Raw genomic sequence first — 26,440 nt, 5'->3', positions numbered from 1 at the left:
TATATATAGGATATATCTGTCTAGGCCGTATCAGAAATTATGACCTAAATCAATGGGGTGATTGAATGTGATTAACACTGAATCACAGAAGATAGTTTTGTTTACCACGTTGCGAAATTGAAAGATAACAATTTCAATAAATAGTGACCATCAGGATTTTAAAAAAAAAATCAGAAACACAAGTAGTATCAATATCCAATCCTCTCTACGAAAAAAGAAAGAGTATTAGCTATTACTACTACTACTACCACCACTACCACTACGGATCATCTTTCTGAGTCCATAACTATGTGTTTTATGTTTATAGTCTTTAAGTTCTATTTATTCACTTAATCCTCATGAGCTAAATGGCATTATTGTCCTATGTTTTATGCATATTTTATAGATGAGGAAACTGAAGCTCCACAAGATTAAGTAACTCCCTTAAGGTAGCAAGTGACAGAGTCCAAGTGAGAAACCAGTAAATCTGGCTTGAGAACCCGTATTGTTACGGATCTCTCATTCTGATTGCATGTAAATCTGAGTCGCTCAAATATCTGCCTGGAATCTTTCGCTACAAATGACATATTTCTTTTAAAAAAAAGTTTTTCATATTAAAGACAGGAGATAAAACTAACCATTCTTAGAATACGTGTAATTGCAAAGAGTGAGAGACCCTTAGAGCTTGGCCACCAGAAACTCAGTGCGGGTGACATCACATCGTCCCTCTTGAGCTTGAAGATTTTGAGTAGGTCCCAACTGTCATAGAATAAAGGCCCCAGATCTTTAAAGTGGTCTATGCCACGCTATTTGAAACTCTTTCCTTTGCTGACTAAAGAACCAGCAAATAGGCACTCCTCCAGGTTTTCAAAGGCAAACTCTTTCAGTTGTCAGCCTTCATGCTGGCAACATGCATCCTAGCTCATCTTGTACGTTTTAGTTCCATGTCTTCCCCCACGATGGGGATCCTGCTTGAAATTTCCCCTGGCATCACGTAATTGATGTGGATTATCCGTACAAATATATATTTTTTAAATATTTGTCTTTTCTGCTAGACCACAGCCCTCTGAGAGATTATTTCTTGTTATAATGGAGTCTCGTACCTGGAACAGGGTCTGAGGCACGGTAGCTGTTCCAGAAATATTTATTGAAGGAATAAGTGCAAATCATTTCAAAATAAAAATCACTTCCAGAAGATGTCTTTTTTAATTCTAAAACAACTAAGTGGGGATCCCTGGGTGGCGCAGCGGTTTGGCGCCTGCCTTTGGCCCAGGGCGCGATCCTGGAGACCCGGGATCGAATCCCACATCGGGCTCCCGGTGCATGGAGCCTGCTTCTCCCTCTGCCTGTGTCTCTGCCTCTCTCTCTCTCACTGTGTGCCTATCATAAATAAATAAATTAAAAAAAAAAAAATAAATAAAACAACTAAGTGTTGATTTTTATGCTGAGAGAAGTCTGCCTTCAAATCCGATTCATGTCTGCACATACTACTGCCAAATGAATGTTATGGTGCATCTCCAAATAATCTCTATGACCTTTACTCTGTGTTTTGCTTTGTTTTGGTAGGTGAGAATTGGGCTTTTAGCTTCAGCTTTTATGGGAACTAGTAGCAGAATAGCCAGTCCTGTCACTCACACGGCAATGAGTAATACTTGGTAGCTCACGCCTAGCTGGGAAGTTTATTAATGAGCTTCTACTTCCTTAAAACAAACACATACACATTTTTGTGCCAAGGCAATATTTTTTACCTAATGGCCTAGAGTTTGTTTCTAATGCATCTAGGTCAGCAGTAAGAATCCAAATTTTTGTGGTTATATAATTATTCACTTCCTAGGGATGGTGTTTGTGGCCAAATGCAGATTTCTTGGGAAAGAAACCACCCAGAAACAAGCTTGGAGTAAGACATTAGTTTCTGGTGGATAGGCCACAAAATTTGTCCCTCCCTCCCTAATTTCCATGATTTTCTGCCCAGTTAGCTAGAAGTCAGTTTAGAATAATGCCCTAATTAAGGATTTACAATGTATGTTTTGTGGAACTGAGACTGTACTTTATCAGACTTACAAACCTTTCCTGCAAATGGTCTAAATTCATGACTTCATTTCCCAGACTTTATAATACACACACAGAGGTTAAAACATTAGCCTTGATTTGCAGATAGAAAAGTAAAACATGAAACAAGGAGTATACTACTCAGTTTTACTATTCTATACATATTCAAATGAGAGACACTTTCATGCATTCTAATTTGCTTTTGCTTGTCAGGTTCTTTGCTGATTGCTCCATTTTCCATTGTATTTGAGATTAAAATTTTCAGTGATTTACTACGCTTTATAATTAGACATGGTGACTTATGTAACATTGCAGTATTCCTTTAAGCTGTCACTTTTAACTACAAAATAAAACCAAAGTTTCCAGCTATGCAGAAGACATGCCTTACTTTGAAAAGACAGCCATCTATTCATTTCATCCTCTTTATCCCATTTTGAAAGTAATAATCAATCAGTTTAATAATTACAACAGCTCCTTGGTGTCTTATTTGAACACGAGAAAACAAACAAACAAAAAACTAGGACACCATGTTTAAGAACAAAATGACTTAAAGATTTCTCAGACATCCTTTAGTAATAATAACACCACAGAAAATGAAACGGGAAAGTGTTTGCAAATCATCAAGCTTATTCACCCACAGCAAACCACCCCAGATCTCTGGTGATGATCAAGAGACAAACAGGGGACAAAATGAATCAGGGGACAAAATGAATCAGTGTGGAAGCAAGTAAACACTTTTAAAAAGTGACTGCAAAGCAAGATAACAATCTAAATCTATTTCGTTTTTTATTTTTTTTTTAAATCAAACACATTCTCTGTTCTCATGGGTAATCAATTAAATGAAAGCAGCACACACTTTACACTGTTTACCTCTGTTAGAATACAAGCCATTTCTTACTCAGGAAACTTCCCTGTCTTTTAAAAACTTTCTTGCTACTTGAAGTATAATGGAAATAAATACCAGGGCTCATTTAAAAAGACAGAGAGGGAGAGAGACAGAGAGAGAGAGAGAGAGAGCTTGAGAGAGACTTGTAAGATGTCAAAGAAAACCACACCATTCAGAACATACAGGTGGAGACAAGGCTTTGTACAATGTATGCAATCAGTTTGCTTTTTGCACAGGTCAGTTACAAAGAGCCATTTCTGTAAAAGTACATACAACATGCCATATTTTTATCTGAAGATACCCCTTCATGCAATAGCAGCAGATGCATGCCTCCGTCACATTCAGGGACCTCCTTTGGTGGTCTTGGAGAGGATATGGAGATACATAGCATGCATCCCTACGCACCAAGAGTCTTCAGTCTAGAATTGGGGAGAAGGCCCCTGGTCCATAGGGAGACCAATGAGGGATGAACAGAGATGTGCAGGAGAGTTCAAGGGGAAGGGGGGTTATTCTGAAGTGTGTGTGTGTGTGTGTGTGTGTGTGTGTGTGGTCAGGGAGGGTGAGAAATGTTTAAAGGTGAAATAGCCTCCCAGCAGGGCCTTAAAAAGTAGAAACCATTTGACCTGAAGAGAAATATCTGTGGGGTGGTGTTGGAGTTATAGAAAGAAGCCAGGAAAAGTACCTTCTCTGGAAATTTACTATTCTGATTTTCAGCCTTTCAAGCACTTTGGGACTGGCTATGGAAATCATTTCCCAGCCTCAGGCTTATTAAGGGCTTTGGACTTCACCCAGGGTCTCTCTTTCTCACTGTGTCTAACTGTAGAGTCCTCAGCCTTAGTCTGGTGACAGTCTCCCATGGTCTATTTAAAAGTAATCAAGCCATTCCCAAAACATCTGATGTTGCCCGTTGAGAGGGTAATGGTTTTCCTTTTAATTCTGATTCCATCAATAGAGTGACACTAATCCAGACTGATTTGAGTAAACAGGGCATATTCTCCATTGTCTCTGTGATCTGAGAAAGAATAAACTTGAGAAAGCTCACTGCCTGGATTGGAAATGGCCCCTTTGGGTGTTTTTGCGCAAGCTTGAAAGGAAAAAGAAAATGCCTGTATGGAGTTCTTTCCAAGGCAAGCTGACTTTGGGGGTGGTAATTCTCATCGGGGTATTATACTAAACTGCACCTATTAGTGGCTTTAGCACCAATAAGAAAGTAGAACTATTTCTTTTGTAGTGTTTCCAGAAGAGCTGACGAGAGTGTTTCATAAATTTCCGCCTCTGGCAACACACCACCGCTTGACTCAAAATTCCCTCTTTCGGCTTTTATAAGGAAATCTTTTTTTTTTTTTTTTTTTTTTTAACATTGAAGAAACACAGACAAGATGCAATTCAGATCACAGGGTTAGCATGAGATATCAATTTACACTCTACCCTCATCCACTAACATTCCAAAAATGTTTTATTGTTGCCAGTTATTCCCTTACCTAGAACCAATATCTGCTTTCCCTTAACACCAGTTACTGAATTTCAAATTGACAGGTAAATATCACCTGGTAAAGCCATCTTGCCATCTACACAACAGCCTGATTTTACTTTGTCTTTGAAAAACAACCTTAAGCAGGGTGTAGAAACTTAGTCATTATCAAATAAGAAATAAATTTAGCAATGAGAACTTCCCAAGAATTTTTTTTTCAGAATATAAAAAGGAATACCTTTTGAATAGGATAGGTGTGCTAGATTATGAGACCAGTAAGAAAACCCAATATGGGGAACTATAAAATACTGTTTCTGAAAAGACTTTACAGGCACTTTATTTAACTATTTAGTTCTGCAAAGGAGGTTATAAGCAATTTGGTAATTTCTGGAACTGCACTGTTTCCCTGAATGTCTGTACAGAGTTGAAAGCAGGACAATCATTTTTCAATATTGGATATTTTCAAAATCCACTTTATGTTAATGGAGGATTAGGTGTGTAAGGAGACACAGGAATGAGACACAAGCTTGGACTTCCCCCCACTTATCTGAAGGGCCAATTCTCCCTCCTGCCCGCCTCTTTGCATTTAAATCAAGTCACTGAGTTACCTCCCCCAACAACCTACCCCTCTATTATCTCCTTAATTGTCTACATTTTCTTCCTGGGTGAGATGGAAGTGATGAAGGAGAGTGGAGAAGGAAAGGATATTAATATGGGTGAAGACAAGTCCTCCCCTCATATTTCTGTTCAAATCTTAAACGCAAATGTGTATCCTCATCCAAAATGAAATTTGAAAAAAAATATGGTAACGATTTTTTCACTTGAGATACCAAAATCTTGATTTTTTTATTGTTTTTTTGTTTAATTTGGGGGAGGGGTGTTTGTTTCTTAAATGGGACATTCATATTTGCTTCTGTTCTATTATTTCCCAATTGTGATTCTCATCTTCAACAAATATCATACTTGGTGTATTCTCTCACATTTAGCTGCAGCATTACTATTTGCATTTAGAGCAGTGACCAGAGAAATGTTCTTCTCATCCTGATTCTAAGATGACTATTTAATAAAGTTAATTCTAATTAACATAAAGAAGCAGTCTGGATTTTGTTCTTGGTGTTGATAATTTAAGAATGTAATTACTGGGTCCTTTTAGGGATAAGATATCATATCTATCCCTACATAGGTCTAAGGAGGGAGATCAGGAAACCCTCGACTTCACCCAGCCCCAACATTTGGGCTAATTTTTCTCCTTCCCTGCAGAATGATACTTGTCATGCCTGCAGCATGTAGACAGTGTTTTGAATCTCTAAATCTGAACATTGTCCATGCTCTCAAAATATTCATAGGTTCTAGTTCTTAGTAAGATAGAAGTCCCTACCATATTTTGTTGCTGTTTCTACAACAGCTTTTCATTTTGACATTCATACTAAATACAGATCTGTATTTAAATCAACATTCTCTTTCCCAGTCAATATATCATGCTCTTTCATCTGGTCCTGTGAAGTTTTTCCTTGTATTTGTAATAATTTTCTACTCTACCCAGAATGACCTGCCTTCCCCACCCTGGCAAAAATCTGGTCCCTAAATGAAGTGAAATGTTACCTTCATCATGAATAGTTTGAACCTATTTCACTATCTTTGAAAGCCTTTAGTGTCTCCTACCACATTCTATTTCATACTGAAGTCATTTTTAATACCTTATGTGCACTAGAGAATTGGGAGTTCTCAGATACCAGTGGCTGCAACCTATTCACTTCTGTTTTCCCTACAGTGCCTAGCACTGTGACCATCCTTAATTAACTCTCAGTAAATATTGGGTTGTAGGGAAATGCTGCTTTTGTGGGGGAAATAATCTAAGTGGACGAAATAAATCTAAGTTTGTGGAGCACTACTGTGTTTGTTTACAAACAAATTTATTTAACTTTTCCATTTTGGGGTAGGGGTTGGGGAAAATATGAAATGAAAGAGCAGGTCTTTATTTGTAGGGTGATCATATGCTTTGTCTTCTAAATGGAACCCTTTTCGAAAGCGAAAGTGGCTCTATTTGTGATTACATTTGAATAGCAAGCATAAATTAGGACAAACCAAAACCAACTTATCCATGGCAGAGACCATAGCTATTAAAGAGAGCAACAAACGGAGAATACCTAATTTGTATAAGACTTCAGACGCAATCCATTTCTACCCTTCCAAAGGTTCCAGAGAAGCAGTGAATATTCTTGCAAAGACAGATAGCCAATGTGCAATGTGGAGAAACCCATTTTTATACCCGTAGGTGGTCTTGAGCAGAGTCATGTATCCTCCCCAAGTGTGCCCTGCCACAGCTCCAATTATACCAAGCCTCTGTTCAAAACCCTTCCATGATTTATCACCGCCACATTATTACATGCGACATGGCCCTCCATGAGTCACTCTATCTGACATTTCTAACTTTATTTCCTAATTTTTTCATGCTTTCGATTCCATCTGAACTCTTTGACATTGCTGAGTACACCAGCATTCACCCCAACTCCATGCCTCTGCTGATGCTTGTTTCTTCACCCAAAATCCTCCTTCCCTCTCATATTTCAAGGACATAGAAAGTTCTAACTGGCCTTCCAAGTGCAGCTGCATTCTACTTACACATATAGACTTTCTTGACCCTCCTGTTTCGAGGTACTCTCTTTCTCTTTGATTCTTTATATTATCTAGCTCACACTCCTCATATGACAATGAAGATCTGCCCTGTATGATAACTGTATATGGTCATTTCCTCTGCGAACTTTAATCTTCTTGGTGTATTTTCATATCCTACACACCATCTTATACATAACGGATGCTCAGTACACACTTATTTAAAAAGAGTAAGTCGGTCCTCTGGACTTCTAAGTATCTCCTCATTCAATACTTGGTATTCATGACTATTGACAAAATTCAACTTAATGAAAAGGCACCAGTGAAAATTAAAAAGTGTATAGAGAGGTAGCACATCAATAACCTACATTTTACTATTTTCTTATGCCTCCAAATTGTGTTCTTAAGAGATTAGGAATTACGGCCATAGCTTCACTCTTGGATTCACTGTTTGACCTTCACACTTCAATCCATTTTCTTCCCGAACCCAAATCTATTACTGTACTGGATATCCTGCATAGGTGACTCCGTCCACTAAATTGGCACTGAACAATAATGGTCTATCAGTCATCTCACCTTTTTTTTTTTTCATCATACATTCAAAAGAAAATTCTGAGTCCACTGGACTTGGAAAACTCTTCATCTTCAGAATAGTAAGGCTTTTATGGAATAAACAAGTTATTTTTCACAAAGGTATCTTTTGGTATCTGTCTTCACTCTTCCTTGTTTATTGACATAAACCACTTAAAAGAATAAATTAGGGTATTCAACGGAGGGGGAGTTTACTTTCAAAATATTATTATGAAGGGAGGACTTTTACTTATATTCCTCTATCTTACAAGCTGAGGTCTCACCCAAAGCAATCCTATGCACCTCAAAGAAAGCTCAGGAACATCTGTGACAACATACTTCTCATCCATTTGACCCATCTCCTTCCTTGATAAATATAAAATCTCTTAACCTCAGACTTAGCTCCCTTAATAAGAAGAATATAGAATCCAAATTCCATACATACTCATTGTCTAAAAAATTTTTAGTAACTTTGCACTCAGGAGATGCATGAGGTATGATGAAAACCCAACCAATTCTTTTTTGGTTGCCATAGCTAACCAGACATTCATTCATGTTTCTTAGTGTACTCTCCATACCAGTCGAGGATCACTGCTCTTCTAAAAAACAAAACAAACCAAACATGCTTTTTCCTTATCTAGGTAAAGGATAAGTGATTTATTATCACCACTCATTTTTCCAATAGTAGCAAAAGAAAGTATGATCTATGATCTGTGATCTAAGATCTCTTTCTCCCAGTCCCCTCTGGGCTTGAGAGCAACCAATTGTAAAACAAGCAATGCAATCTAAGACCATGGCATGGAGTGAGGAACACAGGCTGGCTGACAGCTAAATTAAATCTGCAGCTTCTGCTTCTTCCCTACTATGCTTTTACCTATGGCGCTAAACATTTCAAACATGGATGAGATGGGAAAGCTTGAGATAATACATTTATTAACTATTAAGAGAAAAATCACTCCCATGGGAAAAATGTCTCTTGGAGACAGCATTAAGATAGAAAAGACTGGTTCCCTTGACCACGCAGGCCCAGAGGTCAGTGAAATGGCATGGTCCTGAACTCTGAGATCTTATACTGCTGCCTTCCAATTACTCTTCTCGCTCTCAAGTAGATTTGCACATCAGTTCTTTACACAATTTTTTTTTTTTATTTTTGGAGCATTTACTAGGAATTACAATAGCCCTTTTCAGAATGAATTCTCTCTCTCTTGACATGAAAAAGGTTAAATTAAGTAAATGGGGCTGATTTAGACACCTATAGCTCTCTGAACTACAGAAAGAGGGATTCTTGACCTTGATTTGTAAAATGACGTGTCTCAGTATATGAGCCTTGATGTCCTGTTTAGTTTTAGAATGCAGGAGCCCATTAACCTGAGTACCTTTCCATCTTCACACAGAAACCCAGATAGACTTTTAATAAGAAATGTCCCAAATGTCCTTCTAAGAAAGATATGAGAATCTGTTTCTCTGTCTCTCTGTCTCTCTGTCTCTCTCTCTCTCACACACACACACACACACACACACACACGTGCACACGCACACATGTAGACGCACACAGAGACCAGGGTTGTGGTTGTGGTTGTTGTTGTTGTTGTTTAGCAAGAAAATTGAACTAAAACTTAATCTATGAAGAATTTCCCTTCTTTTGAGTCTCCCTCTCAGGCTAAGACAGTCCCAGAGGCTGCACCATTCCAAGCATGGCACAGTGGAGAGGTGCTTACTGGAAGACTCTCTCCATTGTAACCCAAGGGTGGCTCCTTCAGCCGAGCCTGTTACATCCTGCCCATGTTCTCCTCCCTTCCGGGCCCCTGCCTGTTCACGAACAGCTTCCCAAAATCTACCTCTGCTCAGAGGGAAAGAATTGGAAATCTGTGGAACAGGGAGTAGAGAAAGAACGGTCTTCTTAGATTGTTTTGGAGTTATCGGCCCAAAGACGTTACTAACAAATTAAACTTAAAAATTACTGAAGTTAGAGAATTGGGTTCTAGTTTCAAAGTGATTTTCACTCTCATGGGAGTTACATGCTTCTTTATTCTTCATCTGTCCATTTTTTAAATATTTTTGTGCGATAATAGATCACTGTTTCTGTATTAATGGTTTCTAACGAATGTTATCTCAAGATGAATCCTAAAACACTACAACTTTTGTATTAAATTTCCGGATTCTCAGGGCCATGCGGTCCCAGACATTTTGTCTAGTCAGATAGAGAGCTGCATTTTTACGGAGGACAAGATATTAAAACGTAACACTACATAGCAAAGAAAGCCATTTTTAAGCAACAGGATGAAAATCAAGCTATAAAATTACTCATAATATACACATTAGTAGAAAGATATAAAATTCACCACAGCAATATACGAAAAGATGCAGGAAGTTGGAGAAATTCAGCCATATTTTTTAGAGATACGCTCTTATACATGTTAGCAGCATTCCAAGAGAAAAGAGACAACTTGGACACCCAACTATACACATTTACCCAAAGTTTTGAAACTGCAAACCCACGGAAAGGTGTTTTCTCTCACCATAAGTCTGCTATACGCTCACATACGACATGATTCTTTTGCCCCCATAAAAGGCAAGAATTCTTACTGGTATCTCCTAAAGCAAATCATTTACATAGTTTTTCCCTTCCTGAGAAATAGTCATTACTTTCCATGTTGCAGCAACTTCATACTTTTCTTACAGACATCTCTAGACCACCTTCCCTATGTACCCCCTCCAACTTAGACACAAAAGCAGATCCCAGCCTGCTTATAAATATAGGTGTGAAAAAGCTCGTGAACAAACACAAAGTCAGATATGATAGGACTGCCAGACCACGTCTCTAGTGATTCAGACTGGCCAACACGGGATCACATAGACACAAGATCATCTTTAAAGTCACCTCCATTTTTTTTTTTTTTTTTTTAACCGTTTGGTAACATTTTAAGCTACCTTTCCATGGTAAAGCAAAACAAGAAACTCAAGTTTCTCCACTGAGGACAAGCAAGCCTGCTTGAATGTTTTAAAGGAAAATAGGCACTTCCTTTTCCTTCTGCAGATAACTCGATATTTCCCCTGCTATATTTACACAGTTCAGGTGTCTAGACAATAGCATGGTCAATATGACAGGGCAGGCCCCACTCTGGTGCCCTTCGCGCGACTCTTCCTTTTGCCGTGTGCACCCGAGTCCTATGCACTTTGTTTTGATTTTTAAGGAGCTCAGGTTGAGCCCTCCAGTCTACTTTTCCAAGCATTCGCCTGCAAGCATTTTCATCCGAAACACTGAACTCACGTTCACCACCCGCGCGCACCCCCCCCCCCCCAATCTGATTAGTGTCAACACAGCTGCCCTATTCTGAGGAATGTAAACTAATATTGTTGTTAGACCTCCCTCAACCTTAGGAAACTTCCTCAAAGCCTTGCAGTCTCTTCAGGAGTTTTGTTTCCGTATCCCTCTGCCCAGTGATTTAAATCCCTGAGACAAATTTGAGGAGCGATCTGAGAGGCAAACCATCAGTTCCTTACATAAAATCTTACACGCTATGATACACATTGCCATGCACACATGTATAAATATTTAATAATCCATCACCCCCAAATAATTTTGTCATTACACAGTGAAAGTCTTAAGTCAATCACCAGACAATAGGGACATGAATGAAGTCCCCTGAGGATTTAGGTGGGTCTCTGGATTGATAGAATTCAAAATGAAGATGGCTTTAAAAAAAAAAAAAATCTCACCTGGATTATTTTGAAAAAGCTTCATTTGCTTTTAGGATGAAGTCTGGAGATAGAACTGAGAACTTAACTGAGTTAAGACAGTCAACTAATTTGTCTTACTGGTTTGTGAATACCCAACAGAGAAGTTATTTCCATGTATCTAGCAGAATGTGAGCTGATCTCCCAGTCTGTTCTTACAAAAAATGATTTTACAAACTCCTGAATATTGGGTTTCTTCAAATACATAATGTCACCCAGAAATTTTTCTTCTCCCTCTTCTCCTATTAATTTCATCTCCTACTTAAAGGAAAAAAAAATCTTACAGTCACCACAGAAAACATTAACCAAGAAAAGGAGATTCCTATACACAATTTGCAAAAACATTACATTGGGTGACCAAGAACCACAAATATGTAAGCTTTTATTTAAAAAATAAAACTGAATAAGCATCTCTAAATGGAGGGCTAAAATCTAAAATCCTTACCTCACTAAATTGAGTCTGGGCATTGTTTTCCAGGTACAACATGTTAGCAGTAAGATTGATCAATGCCGCTGTCCTCTCTTCTGGCTCCAGGATTTTCCAACCCCCCCACCCCCTCTGAGACCCTGACAATAGGAATCTACTAAGAAGATAACAGAACTCAAGTCCCTCTCTCTCTTTCTCTCTCTGTACATAATTTTAGGTTCCCTAATATATACCCAACTATAGGCATGAGGGGGCGGGACTCTTCTCTTTACCTGTCCAATCCATCAACTTCCACCTGGAGTCCTCCACTCCAATGGAGTGAGGCCTCTCCCATCTCATTAAGTAGTTAGAATTCCTTATCACCAATCTTTAAAAGAAAAAGAAAGAAAGAAAAAAAAAAAAAAAGCAGGAGAGAGACAGGTAAAACTTTCCCTTGTCTTTCATAAGAAAGTGCTCTCTCTTAAAAACAAAACAAAATCTCCCCAAACAAACCACAGACCGTACCACCACCAGGACTTAGAGAAGGCATTTCAGAAGGTTATTTTACCCTTTGCAATTGAAAAGTAAAACTTCAGGGAAAGCTTTTGGAAGGCTTTTATTTTATTTTTTTTAAACTAGATGTCAAGTTTTAAGAATGACTACATAAAGTTAGTAATTTCTAACTAATTACTAAAAACTCAAATCCATTACTAAATACTCAAATCCATGGTTATGTTTTCTCAATATAAAAATTAAAATCCACTGCATGATAGCTAAAAAGTTTTCAATTTATTCTCCACAGAGAAATGCCAGTGGTTTAACACAAAGTTATGCCAACACAAGCCATTTAGTTTTTTTCAGAACATAATCAAAGTACAATTTAAACCATTGGTCCCGTTAACTTGTAAAAACAAACAAACATCCACATTATGTACAGGAAATAGAAATCCTGGGAAAAGCGCCCATTTTTTTAAGCCCATTTAAAAAAAAAAAAAAGCACCACTTCTTTCTATCATTAGTTCTTAGGACTAGGAATCGATACAAGTTTATCTATTTAAATATTTTCTTTACTTATTGTTTCTTAATTAATGCTCAAAGGTAATATCTTTTACTATAAACAGTTAATAAAGTATAAATAGAATAAATCTTAAAGTATGAGAAATCAGTTAGCCTTTGCCTTAAATATATATATACATAGATACAGAAGAACATTATTATAGAACCTGGTCCTGGTTACCATAATTTAGTGAAGATGAGAGGTACCCTGATGGTTATTGTTAGATTCACTAAAATATTCTTGTTACTGCTGAGTATTCCATGTAATTCAGTCAGAACTATGTCAAAACATGACTCCTCACCTCCACCCCCGCTTAGAAAGCTAAGTCCCTCTGTCCTGCCTCAAGGTACCACTAGCCAAGACAGCTAGAAATAAATCCTTAGATATTTTTTTCTAAAATTTAAAAGGTAAGAAGATAAGAGAATCAGAAGCCAGGCTAGGTTAGTATATAAACTTTAGAAACAGAGTTTATAAATGTATTCATGACCTTAGATTTGCCTCCTTTTTACTTCTATTTTTGCATCCATTAAAGGCATGTACATAAAGGACGATGTGATTATTGGCATATTTATTTTAAAGCCTGAGTCACTGGTAGGAATGTTTTTTTGTTTTTTGTTTTTTGTTTTTGCAAAAATTTCAATAACATCATTTGATCAAGTGTCCAAGAATATGACAATATCTTGTAACATTACAAATTTATATCAGACGTAATGTGCATTTTTTTCTCTGAAATATTAGGAGGATGACTTCTTACTACACGTGATTAACCAAATGAGCTCTGGGTACAAGGCAAAAAAATAAAAAAGGAAAAGAAATTACTTACAAAATGCAGTATAACCATTTGTATCATGTATTTAAATTCTATACCCACTGACAACTTTCAGGTCAACAGTGAAGATTATTGCTTCCTTAATCTGTGTTCTATTCCAGTGGTTCAAAAACTTGTATGACCCTGAGAATCAACCAAGGTGCTTTTTAAAAACAGATGTGTAGACCTGGTCTCAGTTGTTTTTTGTGCAGCCCATGAGGCAGTTCTGAATGTATCAGAATCTGAATGCATGGGAATCAATGCTGCAAAGTAAATGCCATTAGGACAACTGCCCAGAAAGCCAATATTGGATGATTTTGTACAATAGTGGGGTAGCATAACTTTTTGAATCCTAAATCTAGGGTTCACAGACTCAAATGTTGTTGATGTTCTATCCAAATGTAAACAAATTTCATCTTTTACAAAGTCGAAGATTCCCAGCAGGATTCAATAGACTAAAATGCCAAATTCTATTGAGCAACTCAGCCTTCAGCACAGTCAGGTCTGAGGATGATGGTCTGTGTCTAACATAGCTACTAAGATGCTGAACAAAATCTAAGACATATGAATCTTTATCTATCTATCTATCTATCTATCTATCTATCTATCTATCTATCTACCTATCTGCCTGCCTGCCTGCCTGCCTGCCACTGCTATTCAGGTACTTTGGATAGCTGAGGGGATACAGCACAGGACTGGGGGTTACAGCAGTAACTAGGAAATGCAGGCTCTAATCCCAGCTCTGCCTTTATTTAGCTCTGCCCCTCTGGGGCAGGTCACTGAATCACTCTGAATTCAAGTTCCTTCTTTGTGAAGTGAGGGGCAGAGCTAAATTATTCTAAAGAGCATTACAAAGGTAAGACTCTCTGTCTAGAATCCATGGAAGCAATTTAGAGGATCCTTCCTATTTTACTTGGATATTTATATAACAATCTGCTCATCTCCAAACTGCGCAATTTAAGCCATTAAGGTGTACAGATATCAAGATGCTTAAACGACTTAAAGAAGCAGGTACAGTATTGTGGGGGAAAACTGTGTTTTATGCTTTTAGTATTCTCATGATAAAAAAAATAAGCTACTAGTTACCAATTCATTTAAATTTGAATTTAGCACAAATACTATATAAATAACAGACATTTACTTAAGCAGGAAGTTCTAGAGAAGCCACTTCCCACACACACTCTGTACTAATAATGCCTATCCTGGGATATGAAAAGTTTAGCAATGTGCATTAATTTCCCTAATGACTTAGTGATGTATGTCAGTATTGTTATCCCCATTTTGCAAATAAATAAACTCAAAAATTTTAAGTGAGTTTCCCAAATAGGAGTCAGAACAACTCTATCAAGAGCTCACAACTTTCTGTTCTCAGCCCTTTCTTCTAGATTCCTCAAAGCTTCATGGCCTCAGAAGCAGGGGTGAAAATGCCACTGTTGTAAATCTAGTGCACCGGAAAGAGTAGTCATCTAAAATGTGGGTTCAACATCTCTGACTTCCAGACATAATACTATTAACATTTTGTTGCCTATCCCCTTTAACAGTTAATCCTGCAGGAGCTCTTTATGTTTTGCAGATATTAACCCTTTATTATAAGCACTGGAAATATTTTTCTGCTGTGTGCATGTGTGTGTCTGGTCCTTCAAACTTACATATGGTTTTACAGGTTGCTTTTCTGGTGTAGAACAATCCTAATTTTTCTATAGTCAAATTTATCATTTTTCCCCTTATGATGTATTATTTTTCAAACATAGCTTGAAAGGCTTCTCCCAGCCCACCATTATGAAATTCTTTAACCATAATATCACCTTATATTATTATAGTTTTTAACATTTTTTTCACATGTGAATCTTTTAACTCTTTGGAACTTATATTGGTATGAGAAACAAATGAAGATCCACTTCCACTCAAAACAGATAATTTACCTTTATCATTTTATCATTTTTTTCTCTCTGACTTGCCATATTATCTTTAATATACCAAACATCAATAGTTCCATTTTATATCTCTATGTAAGAAAGCTAAGCAAGTGTAGAAGTCCTTGGTACACATAAAACATTTGCTTGAACTTCTTAATCCATGCTGTGTGAAGTGGGTAGGGAACACCATTGTACCTACAGCATTTTAAAAAGTAAAAAACAAAAACCCCAAAAAATGGAAGCAATTTTGTGTTCCTAGATCTATGTCTGCCTCCGATGGTTGGAGGTAGGTGTAGAGGGTAGGGAAATGCTTAGGTTTCATGAAGCCACAGATTGGAGATCTGTGTTTTAGTGGGTTCCCTCATGAAGACCTCAGTTCTACTGAATGAGAGAAAAGAGAAGTTAAAGAGGGCTTGGGTAAATTTGCCCAGGATTAGGTAGACATTTATTAAAGTAAACAAGCAGTCTGGCCTCATGCTATGCTCTCAACTACACTTTCCATATTCCACTCTGCTTGCCACATGCTGGCCCCAGCTGACCATTTCTGCCCTTCTGTTCAGTCTAGTTCCTCAGTTCTTTCTCTTTACCTGATTAATCAAAACATTTTCATATTCCTTACATGCCATCTTCATGAGGAATTCTCCAAATCCCTAGTTGAAGTTAAATCTTCTTTTATTTTATATGAATGTATATAAAAAACAGTAATAAAATGTTACCTTACAATGCCAAATTTTGTATACTTGTCTGTCTCCCCAGTGGGCTATGCACTTTGAGGTTGGAGTACATTTTTGATCGTCATATCACAGTAAATGTCTAAAAATGTGATGAATATAAGTTCTATTGAGCAGTTCATTCTGTAAGAAAGAATTAGAAGATTTTTTTTCCCTCAGGAATCTATCATGACACAGATGCCTTTTCTTGGGCATCAATGCACAGTATGTAATGAAAATAGAAAAGAGGAAAAAATGATGATTTCAATCTCAGTACAGTTACCTCAAGTTCTTAATAATTATCCATCAAAAGGAAAATTGTCAGAATAACAAAACGTGATAGTTAAAAGGGATTGGGGTTTTATAGAGCATGTGTAAAAGCTGACAAATGTGGGGACTTTCCAAGCTGCTGCAGAACAAAATCAATTATATCATTTCAATGCCAGCTACCATAAAAGATGGCCAACACAGAACACACTCAGTAGTTAACTTTCAGAGCTCGAATCCTTCCCAAGTGATTTCTCTCCCCTCCTGCTCTGGATAGGTGAGAATTAGCATTCATAGAAGCTATTGAAAGCCACTTAATTAATTCACCAAAGCAATGTTCTCTTTATTCTAAGGCTAAGTTCCAAAGCAAGATACAAGATGATATCCATCTTAGGGTCACTAGCTAGACTGAAAAATGAGTCTTATAAGGCATACAAAGGGAGCCGAATTCCTCCTAAATCTTACAGATGTACTCAGGCTATCATTTTTTATCTTTGTAAACTGTCAAGTAGAAGGTAAAATGGGGACAGGATTTAGATTCTCTCTCTCTTTGTACTTTTAATGGAGCAGGCACTCTTCAAAGTATTATATATATGTTTCAAAGTATTATATATATGTATCAAATTTGTTTAATTCTCATACAAAATTATCATTTAGGTACTGTTACTGTAGCTATCTTGCAGATGAAGATGAAGACACCTAAATGCAGACAAATACTAAATGATGAAATCAAGAGTAGAACCTCTGTATTTTGGCCCTCTAATCCACACAAGAAGATTGTGTCTGCTCAAGAAGATTATGTCTTCATACCTCCTCCCACCCCAATATTTATCCCTCCTTCAATGCCATGTTCATAGCTCCTTCACCAGACACCTCACTCCATGATTATAATAATAACGGTATTGTTAACCACTTCTCCAAATTTAGATAGTGCCTTCCTTTGGAAGGACTCCAAAGCAGTCCAGGTAAAGAGATACACAAATGCATGCAGATAAGATCCTCTCCTAGCACTGCCTTTAATATGCATTTAAATTTTTAGATTACAAAAATTGTGATACTTAGAGGCAAAAGGTGAAAAAAAAATTGCATACCATCTATAAGCAAACTTCTCAAAGAGAATTACTGTTAAGTTTCCACGATCTTCCTCCTCTGTTTATGTATGTATTCTGTAGCCAAAGGTAGGATCAAATATATAGATATAGATATAGATACAGGTATAGATATAGATATAGGTATAGTTTTAAAATTATATATATATAGATATGTTTAGTTTTCATACTATTATGAGCGTTTTCCCATGTTAAGTATTTCTACCACTAAAAGTACTGGGTCAGAGGTTATGAACTTAAGTCTCTGGACAGGCATAGAATCAAGTTGTTTTCCAAAAGGGTTGCATTTATAGGAGGATAAGAACCACAATATTGAAGATTATCTTTCCCAATTTTACAAATAAAAAGAACTATTTCCTTATTTTAACATGAATCCCCCAGATTATGAACAAGATTAAATATATTTTAATATGTTTAATTAGCTCTTTGCATTTCTTCTTTAAATGATGTGTTAATGTCCTTTGTTTTCCCTTCCAATCACTACCCCACTGGAGTAGTGTTTTCCATATTAATAAGATATCACCCATTTTTGTCACCTTTTCCAAGTTTCTTTGCTTTTTTAGTATTATATATATTGAAATAAGAATTCTTATCACTTTATTACATAAAAATTACTTCTATGTCATTTATCCCAGAATCTAGAGGTAAACACTTAAAATTTTGGTAGATTCTCTTCCAGAGATATATACTACTCTATACTGTGATAGTATACATTAAAGATATATTTGTTACGTATGTATATGGGTCTGTGTAAATATCTGCATATGCCTCTTTTCAAAAATTAACCTTTTAATATGACTGTATACTCAACTCTTTACATGTATTTTTTTAAACACTGTTTTTAAATTGCTACATATTGTTATTGAATTAATTTAGCCACTTCATACTAATTGGGCATTCATTTGCTTCTATTTCTCTTTAACACTATAAATTTAAAGCAAAAAGCACATTATTAGGAGTTGAATTATTCAATTAAAAGACATTCAATGTTTTAAGGGCCAAAAGATACTACTATAATGATTTCTGGATATTATACCTGTTTATCATTAGACTAACAATGTAAAACAGAGCTTACCTTACCACGATATCTTTAGCAGCTACTATTACTTAAAATATTTTTCATAGTTTAGAGTAAAAATGCACAAACAAAATTAACGTCCTTCCATTGCTATTATACATTATTCATTAAAATGAACATATTCATTTCCATCCCCATTGATCGCTCTGCTTTGGGAAATGCAAGTCTTCAAATCAAACTAAGTTGTATTTGAATACTGATGTGTTTACTTAGATTTTTTGAACCTTCATCGATAAAATCAAAATACCATGCCAAATTATAACATTTAACTTCCTAACCAATCCCATGGCAGTAATTAGCTTATAGTAAGTTCTGAATAGATTTTACTACTTTTTCATCCTCTTACTTATTCATATCTGTAGTTCGGGACATGGCTACTAGATACCTTTTATAAATTCTTATTTCCATAAATACTGGATTTTTTAGTGTTTCACTAACTTTCATCCTTCTCCTGCCATAGCCTCCAAATGGCTGCTGCCAGAGTAAGTGGTCTGCGCCAACTGTCAGTTTGGAATAGTGGAAAGAGTTCTGGTATCACCAGCAGAAAACTGTGATTTAGGTCTCACCTCTGAGTCTCCTTTTTTTTTTTTTTTGAATGGATAGATCATGAACAAATATTAATTCAAGCTAATTGCACAACACATCCCCTTTCATTCTGGTTCCACGCTGAGATATATTTCAATACAATACTAGCTTTTAAATAATTTTCCCTACCTAAAACCACAGAAAGGCGATCCATCTTGTCTTTAAGAATCGTGCATGAAGAGTATTCTCCCAAGAGTCACGGATTTTGGCTTAAGCTCTGGCTCTGAGGGTAAATTTATATATTATACAAAACAAGACAGTTCCCTGTCCATTTTGCAGTTTTCCAATCTGTTCATTGGATTTAATTTTCCTATATATTTGGCAGCCTATATTATTACAACTCTAGTCACCTTGAAGTTTGTGTTTGCCTATGTAACCATAATCTGGATTTTACTACTGCTGAAGACAGACACCTTCCCTATCAACTTTATATCTCACATCTTTTCCTTGTGGTATTTCCTTCCTAAAAAGCTTGTGAGGCAGTTAATATAATAGACCAGTTAATTTCTATGACGTTTTCATCCCTAGAGATTTTATGCTTCTTTTAGTTCCTCTATTTTTTGCTCCTCAGCAAGAATATTAGGTTGGGTGGCAGGGGAAGGGGGTGGGGCTGTCTCAGTCTCCTTGGAGGCCATACTTGAGGCAACTCAGCTTTCTTTCTTATGTAAATTATCTCCACCCTTTCCAGGAAAAAAAAAAAAAAAAAAAAACCCTAGGCAAAATAAAAAGAAGGTGCATTAACTTTGGCATTCTGGATGAACTCCAGGGAAAAATCACATTTTGCCTATTTTAATTCAGACTTTCAGAGAATTCCAATGTCCTTTTAGGGTTTCAACTCAGTGGTCTGCACTCATTATTAGTTACAGGATATGTGTTCAGAGGATGGAGAAGTCACTGGTTTGTTGCTTTGGGAAAACATCAGTGATCCCATCTGTGAATATCCTTCTGCAGTATGTACACCATCTTTGCTTTAGGGCCTGTGATGAATGGATCAAGCCATTCCTGAAGCCCTGTTTTCCACTCATCCTCTCTGTTACACTATTCACATGAGCACTGTGTCCACATCCTAAGTATAAAAAAATAGTGTATGTATAGGTGACTTAAATACATTTTTAAAGTTCTACTATGTTAACCTTACAAATTGCTACATGACCTTAAAGCCTCTCTGTTTCTCAGTCCCTCAGAACTACAATAAAGTGTTTGTCAATTCCCATGGGATTTCTAAAGTCCTTTCTTGGCCTGACATTCTCAGATTCTCCATAGGTGTCTAAGGGACACTAATTACTCTCTTACTGTCCAACTATTTGGATAATGTCTGCTTGGGCAGAAAACAACTCTTTACCACAAAATAAAACAAGGAACACCACTTTAAAAAAAGAAGTCAGAATGATCAAAAGAAGGAAAAAAAAAAAAGACTGAAGCCCTAGCTGGACCCAAGATCACTATCCCTGCCTGTCACTTCCAGCAGAGAGGTGGAGGCTATTAAAGTCTGACAAGCCATCATGTTTCTCTGAAATGGCAAAGCAGTATGTCCTGGCCACTCTCCTAGGCAGCAATGCTACCAGGCTGCTGTAATCTTCACTCTATGACAACAGGCAAAAGTACCTGTCTCTGAAAACCATTTTCATTCATTCTAAGTATAGGATATTGGAGGCCTTGATCCAAAAATAATAGTAGGGAAGACATAAAAATAAAAATAATAGGGGTGCGTGATTGGCTTGGTTGGTTGAGTGTTGGACTCTTGATTTCAGCTTGGTCATAATCTCAGGATTGTGAGATTGAGCCTTGTGTGGGGCTCCATGCTGGGCATGGAGCCTGCTTAAGATTCTCTCTCTACACCCCCCTCTAAAAAATTTAAATAAATGAAAATAATAAAAGTAAAAATGATAAAGTTGAAAATTGTTCCTGATATTATTATTGTCCCAGGCACACTGAGTACAGAAGAAGGTAAAGCACTCACAATATCAGAAGGCAGTACCTAGCCAAGAAGGCCTGGAGGTGAACTCTGGGGATTTATGACCAAATTGGAAAACCAAATCCAACTTGAAGAGTACCTGAAAATGTTGTGGTAAGAACCGCATGATAAATTCTGGCTTTCAAATTGTCTATATTTCTACCTATCATAGTGTCGAGTACTTTTATTGAATAGTCTTATTCATGGGCTAAGAAGGATGGAATAGTTTGAAGCTATACTGTAAGAGTATTGGGTATTAGCATTCTTTGAAGCTTAAGAGCATATAGATTTTATATTTCATAATTTTGCAGCTCTGTGCCCCTTGGTTCTTTTATTCTCTCCAACAGGCAAACTCAAATGTGTTCTTCAACACCCATATACCTTGTTTCCTCTGTTTTATTCAACACTTGAGTGTCTGCTGTGTACACAGCATTGTGTTTGCATCTATGAATCACGTTGTCTAGGCAGCCAGTTACTTTCAGCTCTAAATTACCCAGTCCTAGCAATATTGCGTGATTGTAGATCTCATCTCATTACTTTTTGGTTCTATTTTCATGAATCTCACACTAAAAAATGAGCTTGGGGACAAGTATGATGCCCAGTTTAGTTCTGTAATCCCTGTAGCTTGGAGAGTGTACATAATAGGCATTCAAATTCTATTTCTTGGATGACCATTCTGGTGATACCTAAGATATACCTGTGAAGCAGTCCTTATTACCTCCAAATCTCAGATAAGGAAACCAGGTAGCAGAGGGGTTAAATGTTATATTCAAGTTCACACATATGCTTTGCTTAAGGCTGCATGTGCTCCTGCACCACACAGGTTGCCCAGTCAGAAAAGAGCCTGCCCTCTCACAATGCATGCCCCAACAAGGGGGAGGAATCTGGTCTCTGAGCAAATCAATTTGTTTGCATGCTCCACAGGAAAGAGGAGAGGTCCTGTTGTCACAAATGACTCCCAAAGATACTTTCCTACTTAACAGCTTTTCCCCCTTATTGTTTATCTCCTGAGCTTCCTACTGTCACAGACACAATAAACTGAGTTGCAGCTTCCCAAGCCTGATTCACAAGTCGATTAAAAAGTGGTGCAACCAAGTAGGTGTGCCCCTTGTGACCCAGGTGGTTGAGCCAGATCTTCTGGCCTCCCTAGGCCACTGGTTTGATTTTGTGAGAAAACATTACTTGCATTGATCATTACCTAGACAACTCTGCAACACTTGTTACAGAAAGATTGAAAAAAAAAAAAAAAGACTCAGGAAGAGTGCTGCATCTAAAAAAATATAGGTAATTTCCAGCAAAGACAGGAATTTATTTTAGGATTAAAATAGATGTTGCTTGAAAGTAAAGAGAAACTAAGGATTAACAGCTCTTAATAACAATGCAGAAATCCTTTCTTCAGATGGAAACCAGTACAGTTCAAATTATTGTGTTCAAATCACAGAAAAACATGTGGTGGGGTGCCTGGTTGGCTCAGTTGGTTGAGCATCTGCCTCTGGCTCAGGTCATGCTCTCCGGGTTCTGGGGTGGAGACCAGCCCCGGACTCCCTGCTCAGTGGGGCACCTGCTTCTCCCTCTCCCTCTGCTCTACCCCCTGCTCATGCTCTGTCTCACTCTCTCAAATAAATAAAATCTTAAAAAAAAAAAAAAGGGAGAGACATGTGGCAATGTCAGGTTCCATTATAAATAATCTGAACACACACACACACACACATACACACACAAGCTACAGAGCAGTCACAACAAAATAAAAATAAAGGTGAGGAATTATTTGTAATTCAGGTGCCAAATGAATGAAATAGGTATACTACCCCCATTTTAATGAACTCCTTATGCTCTCTTCTTTTAAGTATTCTTTTTTATTCACTGGGTTTTGTAATTTGGATAGATTCTCTTCAGGGTAAAATGTTTGAGCTACAGTACTGAAAGGCTGAGTTGATGACAGTATGTGTTGTGTCCTAAACCTGTAAGATTATGACCAAACCCGGACTCTGATGCTTCAGTCTGAGCATCGCTTTAAAAGATACATTCAGCATCATTTCTCCCAATTAATTCCCCAAATGGTCCACATTCTTTCAGTTTTTATTTAGCAACCATAGTGAATTCTTTAGTCATGGTCAACAGCTTGAAGTCTGTGTAGATAGACTAAAACTCATGCGTGGTCCTCAATCATCAGACCACCTCTCCTTTGTTTCCACTGTTACTCTAGAAGGAAATGGGTCAAAAATGCTTGTTGGTTCACTTACTGGGAAAATTGTCAAATTTGAGTTTTACCTCCTCCTCCTTCCTAACTGGGCAATATAAACAGAATAATAAAAGTCAGGGTTAATTTTAATAAACATTAGTTGATTTCATTTTATCCTGATTAAGTCATAAATGTTAGTGCTAGAAGGGATATTAGAGACCCTCCATGGTCTTAAAATAAGATTCAAAGAGAAGAATATGAGTCAGTATCTGTCCTCAGATAGAAGAGACATCTCTGAAAATACACACAAACACACAACCAAACAACCACAAAAAACAATAAAGTCAGGATTAAATATATATAAAATAGATGCTAAATAAAACAAATGCTAAGTGTTAAGTTCCAATAACAATTATATGGAAACAAGAGAGAAGGAACGATTAGTTCCCTGTGAAGAAATAGGGAGTTTAGTCTTACAGTTGGGCAGGATTTGGAAGGAAGACAAGAGAAATCAAATATTCCTAAAACCACAGCATGGGACAAAAGACAAAGACATGGAATTCTGTATTCGGAATAATAAAATGGAGTTAGGTGAGCATGGGGGGGACTTGGAAGATGGAAGGTGGAGTAGGAAATACTTGTTGGGATAAGACTGTGGTGGGCTTGAATTATTTCTGTCTTTCTCATGCTTAAGGTAACTAAACCATCTGGCTTGTGGTTTATGAGTTAGCTTCCCTGGAAATAAAGGTATGGGCTAGATCATCTCTTATTCCGTATGACTCTATTTTTCTAACTCCTTGGGTTAAAAATCAGAAATTTTCACGTGAATTGAAAAAATATCAAAAAGATTCTAGAATTAGAGGGAACTGTCTTCTGCCATTGCCACCACCAAAGATTAACATCAACTGGTCTCCTCTTTCTCACCCTCTCCAGAAAAGTGTGCCTGCCAAGTCCACCCAACTGTCACAACAGCGTTTGCCCTCTGACCTTCAGCAAACAATGCAGAGAATGGCTTTTTAAACTGCTAGATGCTACACACTTGTTTCTTTAAAGACAGACCTGCGAGGCTAATTAGAGAGTTCAATGTTCTGTCCATCTGGGGCTAACATTTACACTCAGAACTGTAAAGCAAAACCAGTGCTCCTAATAGATCCCTAGCCTTGGAGGACTCTAACCTAGCAGGGACTAGCCTCGGTTTTCATGATTATTTAGGGATTCAAACACAAGGACCCATTTTTTTTTCTATCACACTCTTCTATATAAGTCTATGAGTCTCCATAGTTAGCAATCAATTAGGCATTTGCTCATAAATTCTTTTCACATTATTTCCTAGAACTATAAGTGGGCATACCCATAATGAGTGCCACTTTCTCTCATGCCTCAGCAAGAAGAGCAGGGAAGGGAGAAAGCTCTCTGCCATTTTATCTGGGAGGGAAATGCAGTATTCCAAAGATAAGGGATGAAAGAGAATGCTTGGCTTACAGTGATGATGATATGAGCAGTACTAAGCACTGATAAAAACAGAACTAAAAACCCTGACTTGATTAAGACTCTAGAAATCATATAACCAAACCTTTTTCATTTTAGAGGCTGACGATATAAAACCCCCAAATGGAACTTAAGTGTCCCAATACTTGGCAACAAGTTTGTGAACATGAAATTGTCTCATCATTCTCAGTTTTACATTTCTATTTGAAAGAATTACATTACACACTGTTTTTAACTAAGAGAAATACACACACACACACACACACACACACACACACAAAGAGAAATGCATGTTTATGTATGCCACCAGGGTTTATATTCTAAGGGTACTAGAATTGCATCTTATGTACCCATTTGGCTGCCTCAAGTTCTGCTTTGTTTTTTTTTTATTTTTATTTTTTAAGATTTTATATATTTATTCCTGAGAGACCCAGAGAAAGAGGCAGAGACCTAGGCAGAGGGAGAAGCAGGTTCCCTGTGGGGAGCCCAATGTGGGACTCGATCCCAGGACCCTGGGATCAGGAACTGAGCCAAAGGCAAATGCTTGACCACTGAGCCACCCAGGCATCCCTCAAGTTCTGCTTTGAAATCAGTTAAGTTTTGGTCACTAGGACAGTTTTTCTAATAAATACATTAAGCTATTAGTAAATATTAATCTCTGTTTCCCTCTGGTAACACATTTTTTTTCAGATTTAAGTTTAGGCCATTTAAAAGGTAAAAGAAATATGTGATTAAATGAGAAAGGAAAAGTTACATAACAGTAGAAACTGAGGACAAAATGTGTCAGACAAGTAGAGAAGTGGAAGAGGTGCCCGAGTATATTGGTTGTCACCTCACAAAAGCTTGGAAGCAAAGTGCGTACTCAAGTAGACAAAACTAAACGGAGAGAAGGAGATAAACAAAAGTGACATTAGGATCTAGGTAATTGTGCAGAAGGTAGTCTCTACTCTTCTCTGAAAGGAAAGTAGAATCTAGCAGGAAGAGCAGCATCCTCTGGGTTTGGGATGAAAAAAAAAAAAAGAAGGAAAAAGAAAGAAATAAGACTGATTTGGGGGAGAGTGAATTTGGAGTCATAAAAACTTTACCTACATATTAAGCTAAATCAAGTGGATTCAGTTCATGGCTAATGACTTATTTATACATAGTTGTTAACTCTTTCCTCTCTGTAGAAAGATTTATACTCAAAACGATCAATTAAGGAAATGATGTTTTGAGGTTATATTTGATGACGGTATTTACTGATTTTGTACAGCACTTCATCATAGCAGACTAATGCTCTGGATCTGATGCTATACCTAAAAGCACTTTGAACTTGGATTAGAGAGCAATGGCTCCAAGTCAAAAGGTGCGCAGGGTAGAGAACCAGGGTAGAGTCCTGGTTCTGGTACTTGCCAAGTCTGTGGGCTCGGTGAAAACTGAAAACTCTGTTTCCATACTTATTACACGAGGACATCACTAGTACGTTACCTTACTTACAAGGTACCTGTGAGGATTGTCAAATAAGAAAAAGTGTTGGGACAGTTGGCCCAGTTGGCCCAGTCAGTGAGCACGCAATTCTTGACCTCGGGGTTGTG

At 37.3% G+C, this 26,440-nt stretch overlaps 1 protein-coding gene across 9 annotated transcripts in view; it reads right to left on the bottom strand.

Annotated features, from left to right (window-relative positions):
• The window catches only part of TP63 (tumor protein p63), a 218,388-nt gene that overhangs the window by 89,822 nt on the left and 102,126 nt on the right, over positions 1–26,440 (bottom strand). The window contains exons 1-2 of one of the 9 annotated variants that reach the window (XM_038583689.1): positions 11,752–11,891; positions 11,289–11,343 (exon numbers count right to left, since the gene is read on the bottom strand). The exons of 6 other annotated variants lie outside the window; for them this stretch is intronic. Coding sequence is in view for 1 of the 3 variants with exons in the window: in XM_038583688.1 (XP_038439616.1) it covers positions 11,752–11,793 (42 nt within the window). In the remaining 2 variants the exon portion in view is untranslated. Of the gene's footprint in view, positions 1–11,288; positions 11,344–11,751; positions 11,924–26,440 lie in introns of those variants that run through there. 2 more of the 9 variants (XM_038583690.1, XM_038583688.1) reach the window with 2 other exon arrangements.

Source organism: Canis lupus, chromosome 34 (assembly GCF_011100685.1).
Source record: "Canis lupus familiaris isolate Mischka breed German Shepherd chromosome 34, alternate assembly UU_Cfam_GSD_1.0, whole genome shotgun sequence".
NCBI lineage: Eukaryota > Metazoa > Chordata > Mammalia > Carnivora > Canidae > Canis > Canis lupus.
This window is presented reverse-complemented; position numbering and strand designations above follow the sequence as displayed.